The sequence below is a fragment of the Sceloporus undulatus genome, chromosome 5 (assembly GCF_019175285.1).
Source record: "Sceloporus undulatus isolate JIND9_A2432 ecotype Alabama chromosome 5, SceUnd_v1.1, whole genome shotgun sequence".
NCBI classification, from domain to species: Eukaryota; Metazoa; Chordata; class Lepidosauria; order Squamata; family Phrynosomatidae; genus Sceloporus; species Sceloporus undulatus.
The window spans coordinates 105410787-105435261 of NC_056526.1; the positions used below are offsets into that span (position 1 = coordinate 105410787).

The 24475-nt window shown below is 40.8% G+C and overlaps 1 protein-coding gene across 5 annotated transcripts in view; it reads right to left on the reverse strand.

The window, feature by feature from the left end:
- Nucleotides 1-24475, reverse strand: part of LOC121930729 (proline-rich protein 5-like) — a 181528-nt gene that overhangs the window by 94637 nt on the left and 62416 nt on the right. For all 5 annotated transcript variants that reach the window (XM_042467475.1, XM_042467474.1, XM_042467473.1 and 2 more), the window contains 2 exons: nt 3402-3482; nt 1113-1161 (listed from right to left, as the gene is read on the reverse strand). In XM_042467475.1, the coding sequence (XP_042323409.1) occupies nt 1113-1161; nt 3402-3482 (130 nt within the window). The remainder of the gene's footprint in view (nt 1-1112; nt 1162-3401; nt 3483-24475) is intronic.

Consider the following 24475-nt stretch of genomic DNA (forward strand, 5'->3'; position numbering starts at 1 on the left):
TAAATTAAGTGAGCACCGAAGAGAAATTCTCAGAAATTTCCCCACAAAAAAGGGGGAAAAATACAAAGGTCTCTTTGGAAGAAGGGCACAGGGCTTGGAAAAGGACAGATGAGGATTTGGTGTAGCACAATTTCTAGTATTCCTCTTTCACTCTGGAAAAGCAGTGGTGGCAGGGGTGTAGCAATGGGTGGGAGCAAAATGAGGGCATTGCTCCCAATAACAATTCTTCCTCACCATCAAGTTTTCCTTTTGTCCCCAAATATGAATGATTTTCAGTGTTTCAGCCTCTGCAAGAGTAGACACTTGGGGAATGAAGGAAAAATTCATCTAAGGGACAAAATTCTTATTTCGCTAAGTCCTCATTTTGACCCCTGTATCTTTACCCTGAGTGGTGGGTAAGCAGTTGTGGGGTAGGTAAGTGGCTCACAGGCCACATACAACCATCAGTGTCCTGTCCCCTCAAACAACTCTACGGCTGAACAGAGACTGCCAAAACTCCATTAAAATAAACAGGCATTTGAGAACATAGTAGCACCATCCTGCTGAATATCTGGATGCTATTAACTGAACAATGTATTCTTTGTTTCACTGGAGAGCTATGATTACTGTAAGTTATAACCATTAAATATGATCTACACGACAGTTTGACATATCTGGTACATTTCAATTCCACTTCCTGCTAGCCTTCCTGCTTTAACACTATTTTAGAAATGCAAAGTCTCCTCCTGTCCCTCCCCAGGATTTTGATATGCTGAATACATGAGTTGAATGGATGATGAAGAAGAAAAGATTTACAGTGCAATTCAAAGCACATGCCCTCATTCCTGAGAGATCTAATTGTGTATAGGACAGCAACCATAGTTGCTTTTGCAATTATTTTGACACTAGGACACTATACCTAGAGTCCTATGTAAAAGGAAAATGTTATGTATGAATGAACACTGAAATATGCGCATTCTCCCATGCTATTCGACAATGTGCCATCCAGGCATAGAGTGGCGACTTCATTGAGAAACAGGCCTTGGATTATGCTAACAGTGTGTCCAGCAGCCTGCTTCAAGTAACAATGCAAAAAGTAAATAAAAGCTTGAACATGACAAAAGTGTACAAACCTGTAAATATTCACTAAAGAAGGATCCCAGCTCAGTTTTCAGTAGCTGCCTATTCCAAAGAGAAGTTTAAAAAAGCTATGTAACTATAGGATTGTACGATATATATACATATATATTACTGTAGTTTACAGTAAGGAATTAGCTTCTTGTATCTGTTGCTTACGTTATTATACTGCAGATGCATTTCCACCTGTATGTTTGATATATCACCTTCATCACCATCTCAAACTCAATATGTCTAGGAAGAAACTAATAATCTGTCTTCTCAAATGTTGTTCTTGTCAATCTCCCTAACATTTGCCAATAAAAATGGCTTAATCTTTGCTGTTCACTCTTGCTTGATCAATTCCTTAGTTGTGCTAAATCTTTTTTATTCCATCCCTTCAGTGAACATCTCTCATGCTATGGACTCCTCCCATGTTACCTACTACTGACTTTTCTCCTCTTGCAGACCTCAGTCATTTCTTAAAAACGTGTTATGCATTTCTCTTGGGCCTCTGACAAAGTGATGTCTCCTCTTGTAGTCCTTCACTGCCCCCATCCCCTTTTATATCCATTGTATTCCTAGTTGCTGCAGCCTCACCCCCACAACAACCTTTAGTTATATCTCTGCTGCTCCTGCTCCACACCATACTTAGCTAACTGGATGTCTCTTGCTCCTTCAAATGACTTCACCATTCCCAATCACAACCACCACCACTTTGAACAAGACATGGTGCCACCTCTCTCCTCCCTTCAAATCTATATCAAGTGAAGAAGACTAAAGGGACAATTTTATAAACCCCAATGCTTTGGGAAAATGTTGCCCAGTGCAGACAATATTGCTATCCAAAACAAAAGTGCAAGTTCATTTAAGTTGCTTATTGTTCCTTTTTTAAATCTGAACACAACATGTTATTAACCTGATGTCAAAGCAATTGTCCTTTTTAAATCTGATCACAACATGCTATTAACATGATGTCAAAACAACTGACCCATAAAGATCAACCAGCCATAGAAATTCTCTGACCTTGAGCTATGTATGGTACATACTTTGTAGTTGCCATGGCAATGCCTCCCCAGGTTGAATAAAACTCTACTGGTAGTAATCTTTACAAGGCCTCACTACACTACACTGTGAACTTCCATATATCCCAATAATCTCCTCATAAGGTGAGTCTAGTCCTCACACTATAGTGCAGCGGGTCTGTCATCTTAAGTATCAACACAATCCAGGCAACCAACAGGATTAGTGTTTGCAACAACCACTGTGAAATGAAGCAAAACCATAAGCAAGAGGGTTTTTTGCTTTTTCTAACAGACCCAGTCTGATCTTGGAGGCTAAGCAGGGTCAGCCCTGGTTAGTAACTGGATGAGAGACAGCCAACAAATACCAGGTGCCAGAGGTAGTATTTCAGAGGAAGATACTGGCAAAACAACCTCTGAAGATTCCTTGCCTAAGAAAACCCCATTAAATTAATGGGATCACCATAAGTCAACAGGCAACTTGAAGGTGGGGTGCACACACACTATCTTGCCATATTAATTCCTTGTGGGCAAAAACCTATTTTGTTGTCTTCTTTTTCATTTACCATTTTCTGTACATTACCATTTTGAGCAGGTGTGGTGGTCTGAGTGATGCAGCGGGGACTTCAAGAGGAGTCCATTCAGCCACGGAAACCCCTTGGGTGACCTTGGACAAGTCACACTCTCTCAGTCTTAGGGCAAAGCAATGGCAAATCTCTGAATTAATATTGCCAAGAGAAACCTAAGATAGGGGTTCTACAAGTTACAGATGATGTGATGGCACAGTACAATAACAGCATTACCATGTACACTAAGTGTGGGCAACTTCAATATGTCCGAAAAGCAAATCACCCAAACATCACTTTATAGATAGTACTAGCTGTCTGCTGCTGTTGTTTCATGGCAGAAGTGCACATAGCCACACAACGGCTTTTAAAATGCATCTTCTCATTAAAATGTGGCATCTAGGGGATGCGTGCCTTATTCTAAAGGAAAACTGTGGTCTGAAAGTGTGTTTCACTTGTCGTAATAGAAAAAACGGGTATTGTTTACCACTGTGCTGCACTGACAAATTGTGATGAAAAGCCACAACAACAGGCAAGGAAAGTTGCATGTGGCCTGTGGGTGCTGTGTTGCTCAGTCCTGATTTACACCAATGGCACTTGCAAAAGCAGTGGTGGTTCGTGGTTGCCATGTCTGGGGAAGGCAGATCTGCTCCATGGTTGGTTCTGAACTTCAATGGGGCTATCAAATAGTTTCAGCACCTAGGATAATATTACTTACCTGACACCTTCATTGAGATTGTAAAGTTCATGTTCTGCAAGTCCTTTGCGTTGGAATACAGCTATTACTCCATTATGGATACTGCAAGGAAGAGGTTAAGAAACAAGATGTTAATAATCACAAATCTTCAAGAAACTTTCCAACAAGCCAACAGCAAGAAAGCTTTTGATCTTAAACAGCCAGAAAGCTCAGGAAGGGAGACAGATTCCAGCAGACAGATTACATTGCCAGAAAAACCAAAATTAGATTCTTAGGAAGGGAGTCAATAGCAAACACAAGGATTTGTCCCCTTTCTGCTCCTTGTCTAGGAAGATTACAATGCTAGTGGATTACAATGCTAGTGGATGTAGGGGAGCTTCACTATTTTCACCCTCCTATTCCTCTCTGTAGCTGCTCGGTATTTAACTTTAGATCTTCTCCTACATCATGTGGAATACTCTCCATGAGTGGCAGGTCTCTTTTGTCCCCTACTTGTCAGTACCATCCTCATCCTACTGCTGCTAAAGAACCATAACAGAGCCAGGCTTTATCATGGAATCATAGATCTCCAGACCTGTTAGTTATCTCTGTAATTATTTTTTTTACAAAGTAATTCTTTACTTCCTGTTTATAAAATATAACTGTTTCTTTCAGTTACTTTAAAAAGAAAACAATGTCACTGGCCTATAGTGTGGAACTTTATATATCTGTATATATGTATATCTGGAGTTATACGGCAAAAGAAGTGGTGTTATCCCTCATTAATTTAAATTAGATGTGCCTTTAATACTGCAAAACAGAATTAATTGCAAATAATTATTAACAAGGGCTTGCGTCCAGGCATCACAGTTTAGTACACACAGAAACACTGTGGCGAGACACAGGAACTGAAGCAAGAAGCTCTGGCCTCATCATAACAGTTACAGGAAACTAAAAGTGGCAGACTGGGGCAATGGGGCCAATATGCAGCCATGCAGAAATGCATGAACAGACGAAAATAGAAAACATGTTATGGTTTACACCCCCACCATCATTCTTTCAGTTAATAAGAATTTCAAACTTGTTAAAATCCTTTGTTTGAACTCTTGTCCTAGAAGCACAGTTCACTGCATTTGGGTTAGCATTAAGATACATGTGACACAAAGCTAAGCATCTTTATACACAGCAATGCAACAGAGGAGTAATTCATACAATATAGAGCACAAAATATCTGTAGACACTTTGCAAATGGAATTGGTTTGATTTGTATCTTGCATACAGTAATTTATTCTACTACTATGTATGTATATTCAAGAAGGAAAGCAAAGGGGTATTTTTGTGTGTACGTGCCTTCAGGTTGCCTGTTGACTTATAGTGACCCTATTAATTTCATAGGAATTTCTTAGGCAAGGAATACTCAGAAATGGTTTGCCATTTCTCTTCTCTAAAATATAGCCTACAACACCTGGTATTCATTGGTGTTCTCCCATCCAACTACTAATCAGGGCTGATCCTGCTTAGCTTCCAAGATCAGATTAAATCTGATGCCTTTAGGGTATTTCAGCTATCCTTAAAAGTAGGAACCCCATTCAAGTGCCTCCCTAAAATGTCAGCAAATATTATATACACACTTCTAGCACATCACTGTTATATTAAGACTGAGAGTCACTTTAAAAGGGTAAAGAGCTGAAATTATCAGGAAGCTGGATTCTGCATTTGGTATTCAATGCTGCATTTTTCAGTGCTCCTGATGAAAAAAAGCATCCCTAGATCTATTATAGCACTAATATGTATCTACAGTATATCTATCTATATCTATATCTCCGTATATATTGTAATATATTAATATATAATATATGATTCCATGCCCACATACATTAGAACTGGGAGCAAATATATTAAAATAGAAAAAGCGTGCTCCTCTCAGACATATGATGCTCACCCACAAGTGGTAATTTCTCTTTTTATACAGTGGTGCCTCGGGTTACGAAATTAATTCGTTCCGCGGCCGCTTTCGTAACCCGAAAAGCCTTCGTAAGCCGAATTGCCATAGGCGCTAATGGGGAAAAGCCGCGTTTCGTGCGAAAAAGCGCCGAAAAGCACCAAAAATTTTCTTCGTAACCCGAAAAAACATTCGTAACCCGGAACAATTATTTCCAATGGGATTTTTTCGTATCCCGAAAATTTCGTAACCTGGGTATTTCGTATCCCGAGGTACCACTGTATTATCATTTTTGAAGGCACCCTGGTAGCACAGTGGTTAAATGCCAGTACTGCAGCCATTCACAGCCACAAGGTTGTGAGTTTGATCCCAGGAGGGCTCCAGGGTTGACTCAGCCTAGCATCCTTCTATAGGTTGCTAAAATAAGTACCCAGCTTGTTGGGAGCAATTAGCTTACAAATTATAAACCACTTAGGGAGTACTTAAATGCATCAGTAAGCAGTATAGAAATGTATTGCCATTTTTCTACACAAAAGTTTGGTTCCTTTTCTCAAGGAATGCTGCCATAGGCTAGGTTGGGAGAGAGTAATGGGGTTTTCTTGCCAAAATTAGTTCAGAGGGGGTTTAGCATTGCCTTCCTCTGAGACTGAGAGGGTATATGAGTTACCCAAGATCTCCCAGTGGGTTTCCACGGCAAAGTGGAGATTCAAAACTGGACCCTCCAGAGTCACTGTCCAATACTTCAAATCACTACATCATGCTGGCTCTCCTTAAAAAGTGAAACTCCTGAACAGAAATCTCTCTCTCTCTCTCTCCTGAAAACATTGTTCAGCAAATTGTCCATCTTGACATTTCTTAAATTGGTCAGACTATCAAAATTCCTAACCAATCACCACTCCTCTTGAATACAAAGTCAATTATCATACAACACAGGTGTAGATTATTTATTAGCATGAAACAGGGATACCCATGAATCTTGTAATATATACAAGACTTTTGTGCCATGTTCCCCAGTTTGCAGTCAGCTGAATTCAACCCCCAAATGAATTGTAATATGAAGTAAGTGCAACATACTTTGTAAAAAAAGGCTGCTGCACAATGTTCAAGAATTCTTTGTAGTCATTGTCACAATTCACTATCAAGGCAACTTCTTCCAACATCTATGGCTGTCTTTCTAAAATTGCCAGCCCAATAAAGGGCTACTTGGTCACATGGGCTACTACCCACTGATACTAACAAACCCATCTTCAATGAGGTTATGCTCAATATTATGACCTCTTGCAACTGAGGTATCCACCAACAACACCCGTTCAAGAGGCCTACCACAATTCCCATTTTGTTGATTGTTTATAGCCTATTTTCAAATGCTAGCTGTTTTAATAATAATGCTAATGCAACTTATAATCATAATATATAATAGAGACAGTTTAAACATTAGGTTAAGAGTCCATAGTGTCAAACCACTCATGCATAGAATCATTACATGAATCATTACACATCAATTTTGGTGCTCATTCAGGGAGCTATCCAAGACAACCCTGCACAAGGAGAAAAGCAGCAACAGTGAGAAACAGTATAGATAATCCCTGGCTGCCCTTTTATGCTGCCATGAGATAGCCATCACCTGCCACTGACCAGCTTCTTCAAGAGTTCTCAGTACCTAGACACTACAGGAAGAGTGATCTGAGAAACTGTCTGTGACTTTTAGACAGGCACTTTCTTAAGCCAGTTTCTCAAGTCTTCTCATACTGCCTTGGCCCTGAGACATTGAAAAGATAAAATGAACTGAAAAGAGCGGACTTCTGCCAGAAGGCATGTGCTGGATGATCTGGAATGCAATGCCAGTGAAGCATTCTATAATATAGTATAGCATCCAACCATACAGACGTGGCTCCCATCCTGCACAGATAATGTCCAGGTCTACACGAATTCTATCATAAGGACCAAGCATTCTGTTCCACCAGGAGAAATAGCATCTTTGTCCTTATGTTAGAATATATGTACACCTGGACACTGTCTGTGCAGAATGGGAGCCACATCTATGAGGTTGTCTACTATACACCATCATTATAGTCAGATGAATCACACAGTTGCTGTCTGTGGCCCTGAGAAAGAGTAAAACAATTCTTGGAGGCTGTCAAGGCACCCATCACTTCCACACACAGATTTACCAACACAACAGGAAGGTTCAACAGTCCAAAAGGAGCTGTCTTGGCAGAAGGAAAACCATATGAATTAGCTCTAACACAAACTTTGCACCAGCTTGTGAATAAGCAACTAGCATCACAGTGGATGCCGAACAACCTCCAAAGGTGGCAAACACTAGCTTCTCACAACATTGTTACTGATGTTCTTTTTATTTACAAACCAGAATCAATGTTCATAGTATTTTAAAATGCGCCGAATACAAAGGGCCAATTCTCTATTCAGAGGACTTGCAGTCTGTAATTCAATCCGAGGAGACAACAGAGGAAAAGGAGGCAAAATGGAAGCACAAGTAAATAAGTGAAATGATACACTGTTATTTTCCTTACACATAATTAAGCTCAGATACAAAGGCAGAGGTGTGGGGAACCTTTCCTCACTTGAGGGAGGCAGTAACTCTGTGGAAACCTGTTGGAGGCCACATGCCAGCAATGGGAGGGGTCACCCACTCAGTTCACTCTCTCTTTCATACACACACACACACACACACACACACACACACACACACAGAGAGAGAGAGAGAGAGTTTCACACTACTCATGCAGAACATGGCTTGGCAGAACACAGAGGACAAGAAACAAAGTAAGCTAGCAATCCTGGAAAAGGTTGCTGCCACCTCTTTCTTTGCCAGATTGGGGCTTTAGCAACCACACACTGCAGTCCCAATCTGGCCTTTTTGTGCCATAGCTGCCGGCACCACAGCTTTTCGGCACTCCTTTGGCACTCCGTCATCTGGACACAGCGCCCGAGTAGCGCCATGATGCTGCCTGCCATGTGGTGGGGTGTATGGCATCATGCTGGCGTACAGATGGAGTAAGGGTTTGGGATGCCAGTCTGTAGAGCCTGTTAGTGCACTGAGAAAAGGGCTGGAGCCCAAGAAGAGAAATTTTTGGGGAACTGTCAGAGCAGCTTCTCTTTACCTCTGTTCAATTAACAGAAGAACAGCAGCTCTATCTTCCATCCAAGAACTTCAGCCTGGCTATTTGGGAAAGAGCTGGCAGCAGTGAAGTGTCTAGTCACTCTGTGCACCTTCATGTAGCAGCTCCCAAGAATGCTGGCATTATGTGCTCCCATCCCCCAAATGGTTAAAGTGGTGGCATCTCAGAAAAGCAATCCCATTTGCTATTGGTTATCACACACAGAGCACAACAAAGGGTTAAAAGCAGATTAAAGTGGGTCCAATGCGAATTTGGCTAGCAAAAGGAGACAAACAAATCCTCATTGCCTGGTTATAAATACCTTTTCTGAGTATGCTCAAAACTGTCATTTCCACAAGTGCACACACAGACATGCTCCGGGGAGGGGAGGGGAGGAGATACAGGGGGGAGGGAATCCTCTTTGGCACAGAAGCTCCAAAAGGTGTTTTGGAGAAAGGCAGAATGAGGCTGCCCTTTGCAATTTGCATTTGTCTTAATTATATTCCCAGATTTCTTATTGCTTCTCCCTTTCAACATCCCATTACAATACGAAAGATTAAGCCTGAGTTGCACATGCTCACAAAACGACATACAAAGGCAGACACTCTTGCTTTATATGTGTCTGTACTACTCTCCATTTGGACCAAAGGTCAGAAACCAATTAAAATCTATGTTTTATGGCCAGTTTTCACTTCAGCCCTCTTACTCCTGACACAACACCAAAGCAGCTAAAAAGTTCAACAAAGAAAGAAAGGAATCTGCATTATCTTAATCCTGTGCAAATAATGTGTGCTTTAATGAAACTATAAGAGGAGGCAGATTACGCTGATGTTTGCAGTTTGTCTGGTTTTTCTTGTGCTGTTTGTGAAATGGGCATTGTAAGCTGCTTTGGGGGTTTCTGGGAAAGCTGAAGAGGCCATGAATTTATAAAGTATAAATTTACATAGCAGAAACTTGGCAGCAGATTCCCTTTGATCTGACATTTTCACTTTAACTTTGAAAGCTAAGGGAAATCCCTGCAGAGAGAAAAAGCATGCAAGGTATTCAATATCCTACAGCCCAGCCAAATCGTGAATGTTGTAGGGAAACATTCCATCACACCTCCTTTGACCTCAAGCACTGCCAAGGGAAAGAAAGGGCTGAGAAGCAGCAAGACCTCATCAAAAAGTGTGGTCAAGCATCACATATTTTGTTTGGCCATTTTTGCCCTGAATTCTATATCAAGGCTTCTGTTGAATAACTCAAGCATTTTGAGTGTGTGATTTTCAATTCTTCTTTCACCCCCCCATACCCTTTTTCTCCAGTCCTACCCATTAGCATGTCAAAATCCTCCACATACTACCTCTGCCCCCTCAAAAATGTAGATACTGGCCTTTCTTCCCCTAAAAAATGGTATTCTCTTCCTCCTTCCCAATATTTAAAATCACATTTGTCAGTTTCAACTGCAATCCAGAAATTTGCTTTAGTCCTTTAAAATTATCAAAAAGAAGTGAGGAGGTGAAGCATTTCCCTGCACTATTTTTTTATTCTTTACAATCTCTGTGATTCACAAAAAACTTTTTGATTCTCACCATTCCCACCCATCTGTCATAATGGGTGCTTCATGTGTAACAGAACAGGGGAGAGACAGGTGCTAGACAAAAGGTATGAGGATAGGAGAAGGGGTACATACCATCGCCTCCCCAAAATAGTATTCTACGGTGAACTCGCCATGGGTCAGCGTAAGAGGGGCTCCCCAAAGAAGAGATACAAGGACTCCCTGAAACAACATCTCAGGCCTGGCCAGATAGATCACCAACAATGGTCCTCCCTGGCCTTGCATTGGGAGGCATGGAGACGCACTATCCATGACGCTGCAGCCTTCTTCGAAAGCTCACGCCGAACGAGCCTCGAAGAGAAACGACAACGCAGAAAGAACCGCAACCTGGAAACATCACCCAAGGAGACTTTCTGCTGTGCTTTCTGCAACCAGACCTGTTTATCCCGAATTAGCCTTTTTAGTCACCAACGCGCTTGTACAAAGCACGGGATGAGTCCTTCCTGAATCTTCGTTCGCGAAGCAAAGCCAGAGAGAGACATATACCAGGCAATCAAATAAATGTAACTGCATTTAGGTAATCATCCCAAGCTCAGCAGCCATCTGTTTGTTTCTCAGATGTAATCATATGATGACATAACTATCTATAAATATACTGTCGGCCCTCCTTATCCACGGATCTTTAAATCCACAGATTCAAGCATCCACGGCTTGAAAATATTCCAAAAAAGTATAAATTCCAAATAGCAAACCTTGATTTTCCATTTTATATAAGGGACACCATTTTGCTCTGCCATTATATTTAATGGGACTTGAACACCCATGGATTTTGTTATCCATGGGGGATCCTGGAACCAAACCCCAGCGGATAACAAGGTCCCATTGTATTAGCAATAGCATTTACATTTCTATAAAGCTTCTTAGAACTCAGCACTGTCTAAGTGGTTTACAATCTGTAAGCCAATTGTGCCCAAGAAGCTGGGTACTCATTTTACTGAACTACAAAAGGATGGAAGACTGAGTCAACCTTGGAACCCCTGAGATTGAACTCACAATCTTGTGGCTGTAGTACCGCATTTAACCACTGCACCACCAGGGCTCCTTGTATTGAAAAGCAAAGCATGATAAGCCAGAAGGTAAACTAGGGTGGTTCTCTCTCATACTAGTCCAACCTGAGTCACAAAAAAGTTAGCTATGCTTCTTCTAGCATTGAGTGATATGTATTGGAAAAAGACAGATAAGACAATTTGGATGCTGTATTGAAAGCCTGAGACATCCTAGCTAGAGTGACCAAATGCTGGATATCCATGTGTAGCACATCACACTGTTCATTGTTAGCATCAAAATGTGCTTTGAGATAGAAACAATTTCTCAAGAGACATTATACTATGGCTACATTACACTATGGATTTCCCCATGAATGGTTTGTTGATGAAGCATCCCTGGTTCTTCCCAGGATAAGTCCTCTCTAATCGTGACATTGTGGAAAAATCTTTGCTGTGATCACACGACAATCCCGTGAAAACTACCCCTGATTTCCCCCATGTGATAAAGTCCCTAGTCCAGCACACAAGCTACTACACAATGCTGGTTCTCTATTAACTGATGAACACAGACATTTAACAGTAAAGCTTTCCCCCATCATTATATGTCTAAGCTGGGATGCATAATTTTTCCTCTTAAAAAAAGGAGTGTTCCTACTTGTAAATATACTGCAGCATACTTTTTTTAAAAATATTTTTGTTAACTAGGAAAGCCTAGTTGCTGAGGCATTCAGTATAGGACAGGCACATTGTGCCTTCATACAGTCTACTGAAGAAAAAGATGTCTTCTTACTTAGCCTTTCCCACTAAATATTAAATTCAGGAGCTGAAATTTTTCCTTTTACTCATTTTTCAATGGCAGAGAATTTCTTTCCTATATTTATACAAATCTCATCTAGACTTAAATAAAGAGAAGGGCTGCCTGGTTGATTATTTTCTGTAGAACAGACACCTCTTGGCTTAAACTCACATATGGAGGAAGCATGCCTATGCAGCAGTTGAAGACTTAATACATTATTAAGTAATATTGGTTTGATGCTGGTGTAACTACCACTGTGTCTGTCCCATTTTCCAAATCTTAGGACTGGTAGTCCAGTAGCATGTTGAAGAGGATGGTAAATGTAACCATTTCCTTGCTATCCACTCCTAAAACTAGGATTTGAAGGATCACCCTACCCCCTAAAAAGGGAAATTACTACTACATTGTTTTAAGTATGAAATGGGAATTTGGTCATCATGGTGGACTTTTGTTCAGAGTCACCTGCACAAAGGTGACACAGAATTAAAAAAAATTGCTTTTTAGCTCAAATTGAAGCCTCATTCCTTGAAACTGGGTTTCTCCCACTTCAGAAGAGGGATGCTGGTGAAGTTTGTTCTACCTATATTTTTTAGTGAACTGATCCCTTCCATGTCCCAAATTAAAACACAAACTGATATGCAGGCTTCCTTTGGACTGTACAGTTATCCAGATCTTGTGAGGTAATTCTTGGCTCAAAAATGTACACAAAAATGCTTATTTTAGTGGTCAGTGCACATCAAAATGTGCATTATATAGGTAAATGCCTACAAAGAGGTGTTTCTGGCAAAAAAAATTACAATTTGAATAGAAACCATAGTTTTAAAGCATATTACAAAAATGGGATGAAAGGAATACACCTGTAACACAAACAGGCAGACTTCAACATCCCTACTTCAGAAAATGTCTTGAATCAGAAAATGTAATGTGCCTTAGGACAGGAAGGACAGGAAGGACAGGAACTCTTCTTCCTGATGTCTAAACGTTTGATTTAAAAAAAAAATGTAAGGGAGGGAATGGCAAAAATCATCCAGTCATGGCGAATTTCCACTTGGATATGAAGTAATACAGCTTGACATATGTTTCTTATCCTAGTGAGAATAAGAGATAACCTCTTTGAAAAGTCCTGGCTCTTTATTTTCCAGTGATGATACTCCTTGCCTTGGCTGATGCCACAGCTTGGAAAAAACAAGGTACGAACAACTATTTAGTTGTAACTGACTCCCTACTTAATGAAATCTAACTGTTGTAATTTGATAAGAAATAACATCATTTGCTCTATGATATGACAAATAATATTTAGTAACTTGCATATTTATAGGCTGCAGCCTCACTAAATGGAGGAGAAACAGTACCACCAGGTTCAGGTACAGGCTTGTGCTCCTGAATGCAAAACATTCAAATGTCCCTCAAGTAACTATTTTGTTGTTGTTGTGTGCCTTCAAGTTGTTTCCGACTTATGGCAACCCTATCACAGGGTTTCTTCTTGGTACGTTTCTTCAGAGGGAGTTTGCCACTGCCATTCTCTGAGGCTGGGAGAGTGTGACTTGCCCAAGGCCACCCAGTGGGTTTCCATGCCTGAGCTGGGATGCAAACCCTGGTCTCCCAGTATCATAACCCAACACTCAAACACTACACCACACTGGCTCTATAACTACAGGTATCTATATTTAGTTATTTTTGCAAAATGGGGAAGATAAAAGTTGTTAACTATAACAGTAACTTATTACTTGAAAGGTACTTGGGACTATAACTACTGTAATTCCTATTTAGGTGTAACTTTCAGTCCTGATTGCTCACGGGTCTGACCTAGTACAAGGAGCTGTATGTCCGTCTGCAGAGTTGCTGTCTAAAGTGAAGGCATACACACACCTCACACCTATACAGCACCACTAAAACTCATCCTTGGAAACATCTGCTCATGGTTAGAATAACAATAAATCTGACTATGGGTAGAAGCTGAAAGAACAAAGGGCAGGAAATGCTTCTCTCACCCTTCTTTCAAATACCCACTCAAAGAAAGCCCTGCCATTCTGTGAAGGCTTCTACAGAATTCCATATGCCAGAATAAATACTGTAGGACCCCGGTATCCATGGTTCCACGTACCCCTGTCTAAAATAATATATTCTCTATATTCATTTTCTAGGTCCTCATGATTCTATGGCATGCTTCCAGAGGAAGTTGATCGTACAGCCATGCTGGAGGACCTAGAAAGAGGTCTCTCTAGGAATCTCTAGGGCCTCCAGCATGAATCTATGGTGAACTTCCACAAGAGGTCATTCATTTTAATAGGGTTTGCTAATATCCACCATTTTCTGTTTCCACAATACATCTGGGAATGTATCCCCTGTGAATATGGGGGCATATTGTATCATGTGTCCCATGAGCTCTAGACAGCATAGCCAATGAAGAATCTTCAAAACTATAGCCCAATCACCTCTGGAGGGCTGCATGATTCTCACCTCAGTCCCAAACCTTCACACTTTATTCAACGTTCAGCCTAAATTTTGTAACTGAATGAAATGCATACATCTCCTTGCTCTCATTAGACTTGTTTTCATTTTCTTCCCTTTCCTCTACATTTTTTTTGCATCATGCTGAGTTTCAAATTCTATCTTCTCTAGGGCAAAAACCTGTTTTGTTGTATTTTCATCTGTAAAGCACAATGCACAATTATGGCAATAATAATCAACATTACTCATTTCATAAGGGAAGAGCTCACATTTTTGGTAAAAAACAAATGGCAACAAGAAAATTACATTAAAAGAACTGCAGAGGATGGATGTATTTATTACCTGTTAAAGCAATAACAAGTGTTGCGTGGCACTGTAAAAACTACTAGTTTCATTGGGGTATAGTTTATGCCATAATAAATTTGAATGAAAAAGCAGAAGAAATTATAGTTAAATCCTCCAGTGTCTGTAAGGGAAGAATGATGTGGGGGACGGGAGGGAAAACACTCTTCCAACAATATTTAGTATTTTCAAAAGTCATCTATTGCTTTGCAATAACAAGGTTTAGTTTGGAATGTGTTTGTTTTAACCACTGATAAGCAGGAGATTTTCCTGTTCACAGAGGTCATCTGGAGCTGGTTTTATGGACCATTATATTCAGTTGTGTCAAATGAAGAGCTGGAATTTCTTTCTGTTACTAAGCAGCTTGCAAACAAATCCAAGGTGAATTTACTAATCTGCTGGGCCCTCTCTCTGTCTCAAAGGGCACTGAGTAAAATACCAAATGCCATCCTTTCCACAGAAGAAGGTATGTAGGTATGGCTGTCATATTACTTGTCAAAGCACATAAAAATTGTAATGCATGTAAATCAAGCTGCTATTAAGGTAGATGACTGGGGATTAAAATTTCTTAAATATAGTTGGTCCTCCATATCCATGGATTCTTTATCCACTGATTCAACTATCCATGGCTTGAAAATATTTCAAAAGTACATAAATTCCCAAACGCAAACCCTGATTTGGCCATTGTATATAATTCTCATTATATATCATTGAACTTGAGCATCCACAGATTTTGGTATACATGGGAGGTCCAGGAACCAAACCCCAGCAGATACCAAGGGCCCACTGTATTATCTTTGGCTGTAAAAGGGGTAGATGTATGCTTCAATCCTGTTGTTAGTCCTGATATTTGTTGCTGTTGTTAGCTGCCCTCAACCTTGACCTTGACTCATAGTGTCTTTGTGAATGAGACATCTCCAAGACTCCTCATCCTCTGCTCAGGTCCTGCAGGCTCAGGCCCTTGGCCTCACTGATTGAGTCTATGCATCTCTTAGGTGGTCTTCCTCTCTTTCTCCCGCTCGCTCTCTTTCCTAGCATCACTGTCTTTTCTAATGATTCATGTCTTCTCATGATTTGGCTAAAGTACGACAGACTCAATTTGATCATCTTGGCTTTCAAGTACAGTTCAGGCTTCATCTCTTCAAGAACCCATTTAATTATCTTCTTGGCTATCCACAGTATCCTCTGAGTCTAGGCCTGCTTTTTCTACTATATTTTCTACATAAGGTTGAATAAATAGGGTGACAGTGTGAAGCTTTGCTTCACCCCTTTGCCAACTGGGAACCATTCTGTTTCTGTCGTTACTAGAGCAGACCATTTGAATCAATGGGATTTACCTAAGTGTTGAATTATGGTTCTACTTGGCTAATCAACGGGATGCCAGCTGTAATATGCTTTTCAGTTTAAAGCCTACTCGCTTCATAATATCATGGTATCTCAGTACCTGTGCACAGGTACACTGTATCCTGTTGGATCTTATGAACTGGTAACAAGTTGGCATCTTTGTACCATGCAAGCTGGCATAGTTTTAGGCACTTTTTACCAAAACAGGGAAAGCAGTAAACATATGTTGCACTATAGCAGTTTACCAACCACAAAAGAAAAAGCAGATCCTGCAGCCATTAAAAAAAGAAGAAAGAAAAGGGAAAGGTTGGCTATTAAGCTCACAAGCCCATAAACAGATTATCAGTTTAAATGCCTACATGGTGTGCCACAGAATATGTAAGGACATTTTAATTAATGAATTTATTAAGAAACATTCACAAGTGGCTTTGCTCTCTGGTCTTTCAAGAGTTTTAGGTGCCCAGTGGGAGGAAAAGCTGCTGCTTAATTGTGTATAGGACAGCAACATAGTTGCTTGCAAATTCTTTTGACATAGATCACTATACCTGAGTCCTCTGTAAAAGGAAAATGTTATGTATGACATGAACACTGAAATATGCGCTTCTCCCATGCTATTCGACAATGTGCCATCCAAGCATAGAGTGGCGACTTCACGTGAGAAACAGGCTAACAGTGTGTTCCAGGCACTGCCTTCAGGTAACAATGCAAAAGAAATAAAAGCTTGAACATGACAAAAGTGTACAAACCTGTAAATATTCACTAAAGAAGGATCCCAGCTCAGTTTTCAGTAGCTGCCTATTCCAAAGAGAAGTTTAAAAAAAGCTATTCACACTATAGGATTGTACGATATATATACATATATATTACTGTAGTTTACAGTAAGGATTAGCTCTTGTATCTTTGCTTACGTTATTATACTGCAGATGCATTTCCACTGTATGTTTGATATATCACCTTCATCACCATCTCAAACATCCAATATGTCTAGGAAGATAAATAATATCTGTCTTCTCAAAATGTTTGTTCTTGTCAATCTCCTAACATTTGCCAATAAAAATGGCTTAATCTTTGCTGTTCACTCTTGCTTGATCAATTCCTTTGTTGTGCTAAATCTTTTTATTCCATCCCTTCAGTGAAGATCTCTCATGCTATGGGACTCCTCCCATGTTCACCTATACTGACTTTTCTCCTCTTGCAGACCTCAGTCATTTTTAAAAACGTGTTATGCATTTCTCTTGGGCCTCTGACCAAAAGTGATGTCTCCTCTTGTAGTCCTTCACTGCCCCCATCCCCTTTTATATCCATTGTATTCCTAGTTGCTGCTTTTTGAAGGTACCCTCAGCCCTCCCCCCACAACAAACCTTTAGTATATCTTGCTGCTCCTGGCTCCACACCCTACTTAGCTAACTGGATGTCTCTTGCTCCTTCAAATGGACTTCACCATTCCCAATCCAAAACAACCACCCACTTGAACAAGACATGGTGCCACCTCTCTCCTCCTTCAAATCTATTTCAAGTGAAGAAGACTAAAGGGGACAATTTATAAACCCCAATGCTTTGGGAAAATGTTGCCCAGTGCAGACAATATTGCTATCCAAAAACAAAAGTGCAAAGTTATTTAAGTTGCTATTGTTCCTTTTTAAAATTGAACACAACATGTTATTAACCTGATGTCAAAGCACATTGTCCTTTTTAAATCTGCTCACAACATGCTATTAAACATGATGTCAAAACAACTGACCCATAAAGATCAACCAGCCATAGAAATTCTCTGACCTTGAGCTATGTATGGTACATACTTTGTAGTTTGCCATGGCAATGCCTCCCCAGGTTGAATAAAAACTTACTGGTAGTACTTTACAAGGCCTCACTACATACACTGTGAAACTTCCATATATCCCAATAATCTCTCATAAGGTGAGTCTAGTCCTCACACTATAGTGCAGCGGGTCTGTCATCTTAAGTATCAACACATCCAGGCAACCAAAGGATTAGGTTTGCAACAACCACTGTGAAATGAAGCAAAACCATAAGCAAGAGGGTTTTTTGCTTTTCTAACAGGACCCAGTCTGATCTTGGAGGCTAAGCAGTGTCAGCCCTGGTAGTAACTGGCTGAGAGGACAGCCAACAAATACCAGGTGCCAGAGGTAGTATTTCAGAGGAAGATACTGGCAAAACAACCTCTGAAGATTCCTTGCCTAAGAAAACCCCATTAAATTAATGGGATCACCTAGTCAACGGCAACTTGAAGGGGGTGCCCACACACTATCTTGCCATATTAATTCTTGTGGGCAAAAACCTATTTTTGTTGTCTTCTTTTTCCTTTACCATTTCTGTACATTACCATTTTGGCAGGTGTGGTGGTCTGAGTGATGCAGGGGACTTCAAGAGGAGTCCACTCAGCCATGGAAACCCCTTGGGTGACCTTGGACAAAGTCACACTCTCTCAGTCTTCGGGCGAAGCAATGGCAAATCTCTGACATTAATATTGCCAAGAGAAACCTAAGATAGGGGTTCTACAGTTACAGATGATGTGATGGCACAGTACAATAACAGCATTACCATGTACACTAAGTTGTGGGCAACTTCAATATGTCCAAAAAGCAAATCACCCCAAACATCACTTTATAGAGTACTAGCTGTCTGCTGCTGTGTTTCATGGCAGAAGTCGCACGTAGCCACCACAAAAGGCTTTTAAATGCATCTTCTCATTAAAATGTGGCATCTAGGGGATGCGTGCCTTATTCTAAAGGCAAACTGTGGTCTGAAGTGTGTTTCACTTGTCGTAATAGAAAAAACGGGTATGTTTACCACTGTGCTGCACTGACAAAATGGATGGAAAAGCCAAACAACGGCAAGGGAAGTTGCATGTGGCCTGTGCTGTGCTGTGTGCTTCAGTCCTGATTTACGCCAATGCACTTGCAAAGCAGTGTGGTTCGTGGTTGCCATGTCTGGGGACGCAGATCTGCTCCATGATTGGTTTCTGAACTTCAATGGGGCTATCAAATAGTTTCACCACCTAGGATAATATACTTACCTGACACCCTTCATTGGATTGTAGTTTCATGTTCTGCAGTCCTTTTGCGTTGGAATACAGCTATTACTCCATTATGGATACTGCAAGGAAGAGGTTAAGAAACAGATGTTAAAATCACAAATCTTCAAGGAAACTTTCCAAACAAGCCAACAGCAAGGAAGCTTTTGATCTTAAAACAGCCAGAAAGCTCAGGACAGGGAGACAGATTCCGCAGACAGATTACATTGCCAGAAAAAACAAAATTAGATTCTTAGGAAGGGAGTCCAATAGCAAAACACAAGGATTTGTCCCCCTTTCTGCTCCTGTCTAGGAACGATACAATGCTAGTGGATTACAATGTTAGTGGATGTAGGGAGCTTCCACTATTTTCACCCTCCTATTCCTCTCTGTAGCTGCTCGTGTATTTAAACTAAGATCTTCTCCTACATCATGTGGAATACTTCCATGAGTGGCAGGTCTTTGTCCCCCTACTGTCAGTACCATCCTCATCCTATTGCTGTAAAAACCATAAACAGAGCAGGGCTTATCATGGAATCATAGATCTTCCAGACCTGTTGTTATCTCTGTAATTATTTTTTTCAAAAGTAATTCTTTTCTCCCTGTTTATAAAATATAACTGTTTCTTTCGTTACTTTAAAAAGAAAAACAATATGTCACTGGCCTGTAGTGTGGAACCTTTATATATCTTGTATATATGTTATCTGGAGTTATACGGCAAAAGAAGTAGTGTTATCCCCATAATTTAAATTAGATGTGCCTTTAATATGCAAAACAGCATAATGCAAATAATTATTAACAAGGGCTTGCGTCCAGGCTCACAGTTTTAGTCACACAAGAAACACTGTGTCGAGACACAGGAACTGAAAGCAAGAAGCTCTGGCCTCATCATAACGTTACAGGAAACTAAAAGTGGCAGACTGGGGCAATTGGGGCCATATGCAGCCATGCAGAAAAGCTCTGCACAACGAAAATAGAAAAACATGTTAGGTTACACCCCCCACCATCATTCTTTCAGTCATAAGAATTTCAAAACTTGTTAAAATCCTTTGTTTGAATCTTGTCTAGAAGTACAGTTCACTACATTTGGGTTAGCATCTTAGATACATGTGACACAAAGCTAAACAAATCTTATACACAGCAATGCAACAGAGGCAGTAATTCATTACAATATAGAGCACAAAATATCTGTAGACACTTTGCAAATGGAATTGGTTTGATTGTATCTTGCATACAGTAATTTATTCTACTACTATGTATGTATTCAAGAAGGAAAGCAAAGGGGTATTTTGTGTGTACGTGCCTTCAGGTTGCCTGTGACTTATAGTGGACCCTATTAATTTCATAGGAATTTATTAGGAAAGGAATACCTCAGAAATGGTTTGCCATTTCTCTTCTCTAAAATCAGCCTACAACACCTGGTATTTCATTGGTGTTCTCCATCCAAATACTAATCAGGGCTGATCCTGCTTAGCTTCCAAGATCAGATTAAATCTGAGCCTTTAGGGTATTTCGCTATCCTTAAAAGTAGGAACCCCATTCAAAGTGCCTCCCTAAAATGTCAGCAAATATTATACACACTTCTAGCACATCACTGTTATATTAAGACTGAGAGGTCACTTTCAAAGGGTAAAGAGCTGAAATTATCAGGAGCGGATTCTGCATTTGTATTCAATGCTGCATTTTTTCAGTGCTCCTGACTGAAAAAAAAGCATCCCTAGATTATTTAGCACTTAATATGTATCTACAGTATATCTATCTATATCTATATCTCCGTATATATTGTAATATATTAATATATAATATCTGATTCCATGCCCACATACATTAGAACTGGGAGCAAATATATTAAATAGAAAAAGCGTGCTCCTCTCAGACATATGATGCTCACCCACAAGTGGTTTCTCTTTTATCTTATCATTTTTGAAGGGCCACCTGGTAGCACAGTGGTTAAATGCCAGTACTGCAGCCATTCACAGCCAAAAAGGTTGTGAGTTTGCTCCCAGGAGGGCTCCAGGGTTGACTCAGCCTCGCATCCTCTGTATGTTGCTAAAATAAGTACCCCAGCTTGTGGGAGCAATTAGCTTACACATTATAAACACTTCGGAGTACTTAAATGCATCAGTAAGCAGTATAGAAATGTACTTGCTATTGCCATTTTTTACACAAACGTTTGGTTTCTTTTCTCAAGGAATGCTGCCTAGGCTAGGTTGGGAGAGAGTAATGGGGTTGTTCTTGCCAAAATTAGTCCGAGGGGTTAGCATTGCCTTCCTCTGAGACTGAGGGGTATATGGTTACCCAAGATCCCAGTGGGGTTTCCCGGCAAAGTGGAGATTCAAAACTGGACCCTCCGAGTCACTGTCCATGCTTCAAATCACTACATCATGCTGGCTCGCCTTAAAAAGTGCAAATCCCTGAACAGAAATTTCTCTCTCTCTCTGAAAACATTGTTCAGCAAATTGTCCATCCTGACATTTCTTAAATGGTCAGACTATCAAAAATTCCTACTCAATCACCACTCCTCTTGAATAGAAAGTCAATTATCATACAACACAGGTGTCGGTTATTTATTAGCTTGAAACAGGGCTACCCATGAATCTTGTAATATATACAAGACTTTTGTGGCAGTTCCCCAGTTTGCAGTCAGCTGAATTCAACCCCCAAAGAATTGTAATAAGAAGTAAGTGCAACATACTTTGTAAAAAAGGGCTGCTGCACAATGTTCAAGAATTCTTTGTAGTCATTGTCACACTTCACTCTTCAAGGCAACTTCTTCCAACATCTATGGCTGTCTTTCTAAAATTGCCAGCCCAATAAACTTGGTCACATGGGCTACTACCCACTGACTAACCAAACCATCTTCATGAGGCTATGCTCAATTTTGACCTCTTGCAACTGAGGTATCCACCAACAACACCCGTTCCAGAGGCCTACCACAATTCCCATTTTTGTTGATGTTCTAGCCTATTTTCAAATGCTAGCTGTTTTAATAACTAATGCTAATGTACTATAATCATAATATAATAGAGACAGTTTAAACATTAGGTTAAGAGTCCATTAGTGTCAAACACTCATGCTAGCAATCATTACATGAATCCATTACCACATCAATTTGGTGCTCAATTCAGGGAGCTATCCAAGACAACCCTGCACAAGGAGAAAACGCAGTAACAGTGACAAACAGTATAGATAATCCCTGGCTGCCTTTTATGCTGCTGAGATAGCCATCACTGCCACTGACCAGCTTCTTCAAGAGTTCTCAGTACCTAGACACTACAGGAAGAGTGATCTGAGAAAAATGTCTGGACTTTTAGACAGGCACTTTCTCAAGCCAGTTTCTCAAGTCCTATCATACTGCCGTTGGCCCGGACATTGAAAAGAATAAAATGAACTGAAAAGCGCGGACTTCTGCAGAAGGCATTGCTGGATGATCTGGAATTGCAATGCCAGTGAAGCATTCTATAATAGTATAGCATCCAAACCACACAGCGTGGCTCCCATCCTGCACAGTAATGTCCAGGTCTACACGAATTCTATCATAAGGACCAAGCATTCTGTTCCACCAGGAGAGAAATAGCATCTTTGTCCTTATGTTCGAATATATGTCCACCTGGACCACTGTCTGTGTAGAAGGGGAGCCACATCTATGAGGTTGTCTACTATACACACATTATAGTCAGATGAATCACAACAGTGCTGTCTGTGGCCCTGAGAAAAGAGTAAAACAATTCTTGGAGGCTGTCAAGGCACCCATCACTTCCCACACACAGATTTACCCAACACAACAGGAAGGTTCCACAGTCCAAAAAGGAGCTGTCTTGGCAGAAGGAAAACCATATGAATCTCTAACACAAACTTTGCACCAGCTTGTGAATAAGCAACTAGCATCACAGTGGATGCCGAACAACCTCAAAGGTGGCAAACATCTAGCTTCTCACCAACATTGTTACTGATGTTCTTTTTATTTACCAAACCAGAATCAATGTTCATAGTATTTTAATGCGCCGGATACAAAGGGCCAATTCTCTATTCAGAGGACTTGCAGTCTGTAATTCAATCCGAGGAGACAACAGGGAAAAAGGAGGCAAAATGGAAGCACAGTAACTAGTGAAATGATACACTGTTATTTTCCTTACACATAATAAGCTCAGATACAAAGGCAAGGTGTGGGAACCTTTCCTCACTTGAGGGAGGCCGTAACTCTGTGGAAACCTGTTGGAGGCCACATGCCAGCAATGGGGGGGTCACCCACTCAGTTCACTCTCTCTTTCATACATACACACACACACACACACACCGACAGCGAGAGAGAGAGAGGAGAGAGGAGAGAGGAGAGGAGAGAGAAGAGTTTCACACTACTCATGCAGAACATGGCTTGGCAGAACACAGAGGACAAGAAACAAAAGTAAGCTAGCAATCCTGGAAAAGGTTGCTGCCACCTCTTTCTTTTGCCAGATTGGGGCTTTAGCAACCACACACTGCAGTCCCCAATCTGGCCTTTTTGTGCCATAGTGCGGCCCACAGCTTTTCGGCACTCCTTTGGCACTCCGTCATCTGGCCACCGCCCCGAGTAGCCCCATGATGCTGCCTGCCATGTGGTGGGGTGTATGGCATCATGCTGGCGTACAGATGGAGTAAGGGTTTGGGATGCCAGTCTTGTAGAGCCTGTTGTGCACTGAGAAAAGGGCGGAGCCCAAGAAGAGAATTTTGGGGCTGTCAGAGCAGCTTCTCTTTACCTCTGTCAATTAACGAGACAGCAGCTCTACTTCCATCCAAGAACTTCAGCCTGGCTATTTGGGAAAGAGCTGGCAGCAGTGAAGTGCTAGTCACTCTGTGCACCTTCATGTAGCAGCGCCAAGAATGCTGGCATTATGTGCTCCCATTCCCAAATGGTTAGTGGTGGCATCTCAGCAAAGCAATCCCATTTGCTATTGGGTATCACACACAGAGCACAACAAAAGGGTTAAAAGCAGATTAAAGTGGGTCCAATGCGAATTTGGCTAGCAAAAGGAGACAAACAAATCTCCTTGCCTGGTTATAAATACCTTCTGAGTATGCTCAAAACTGTCATTTCCACAGTGCACACACAGACATGCTCGGGGAGGGAGGGGAGGAGTACCGGGGGGAGGGAATCCTCTTTGCACAGAAGCTCCAAAAGGTGTTTTGGAGAAAGGCAGAATGAGCTGCCCTTTGCAATTTGCATTTGTCTTAATTATATTCCCAGATTTCTTATTGCTTCTCCCTTTCATCATCCATTACAATGAAAGATTAAGCCTGAGTTGCACATGCTCACAAAACGACATCAAAGGCAGACACTCTTGCTTTATATGTGTCTGTACTACTCTCCATTGGACCAAAGGTCAGAAAACAATTAAAATCTATGTTTTATGGCCAGTTTTCACTTCAGCCCTCTTACTCTGACACACCACAGCAAGCAGCTAAAAAGTTCAACAAAGAAAGAAAGGAATACATTATCTTATCCTGTGCAAATAATGTGTGCTT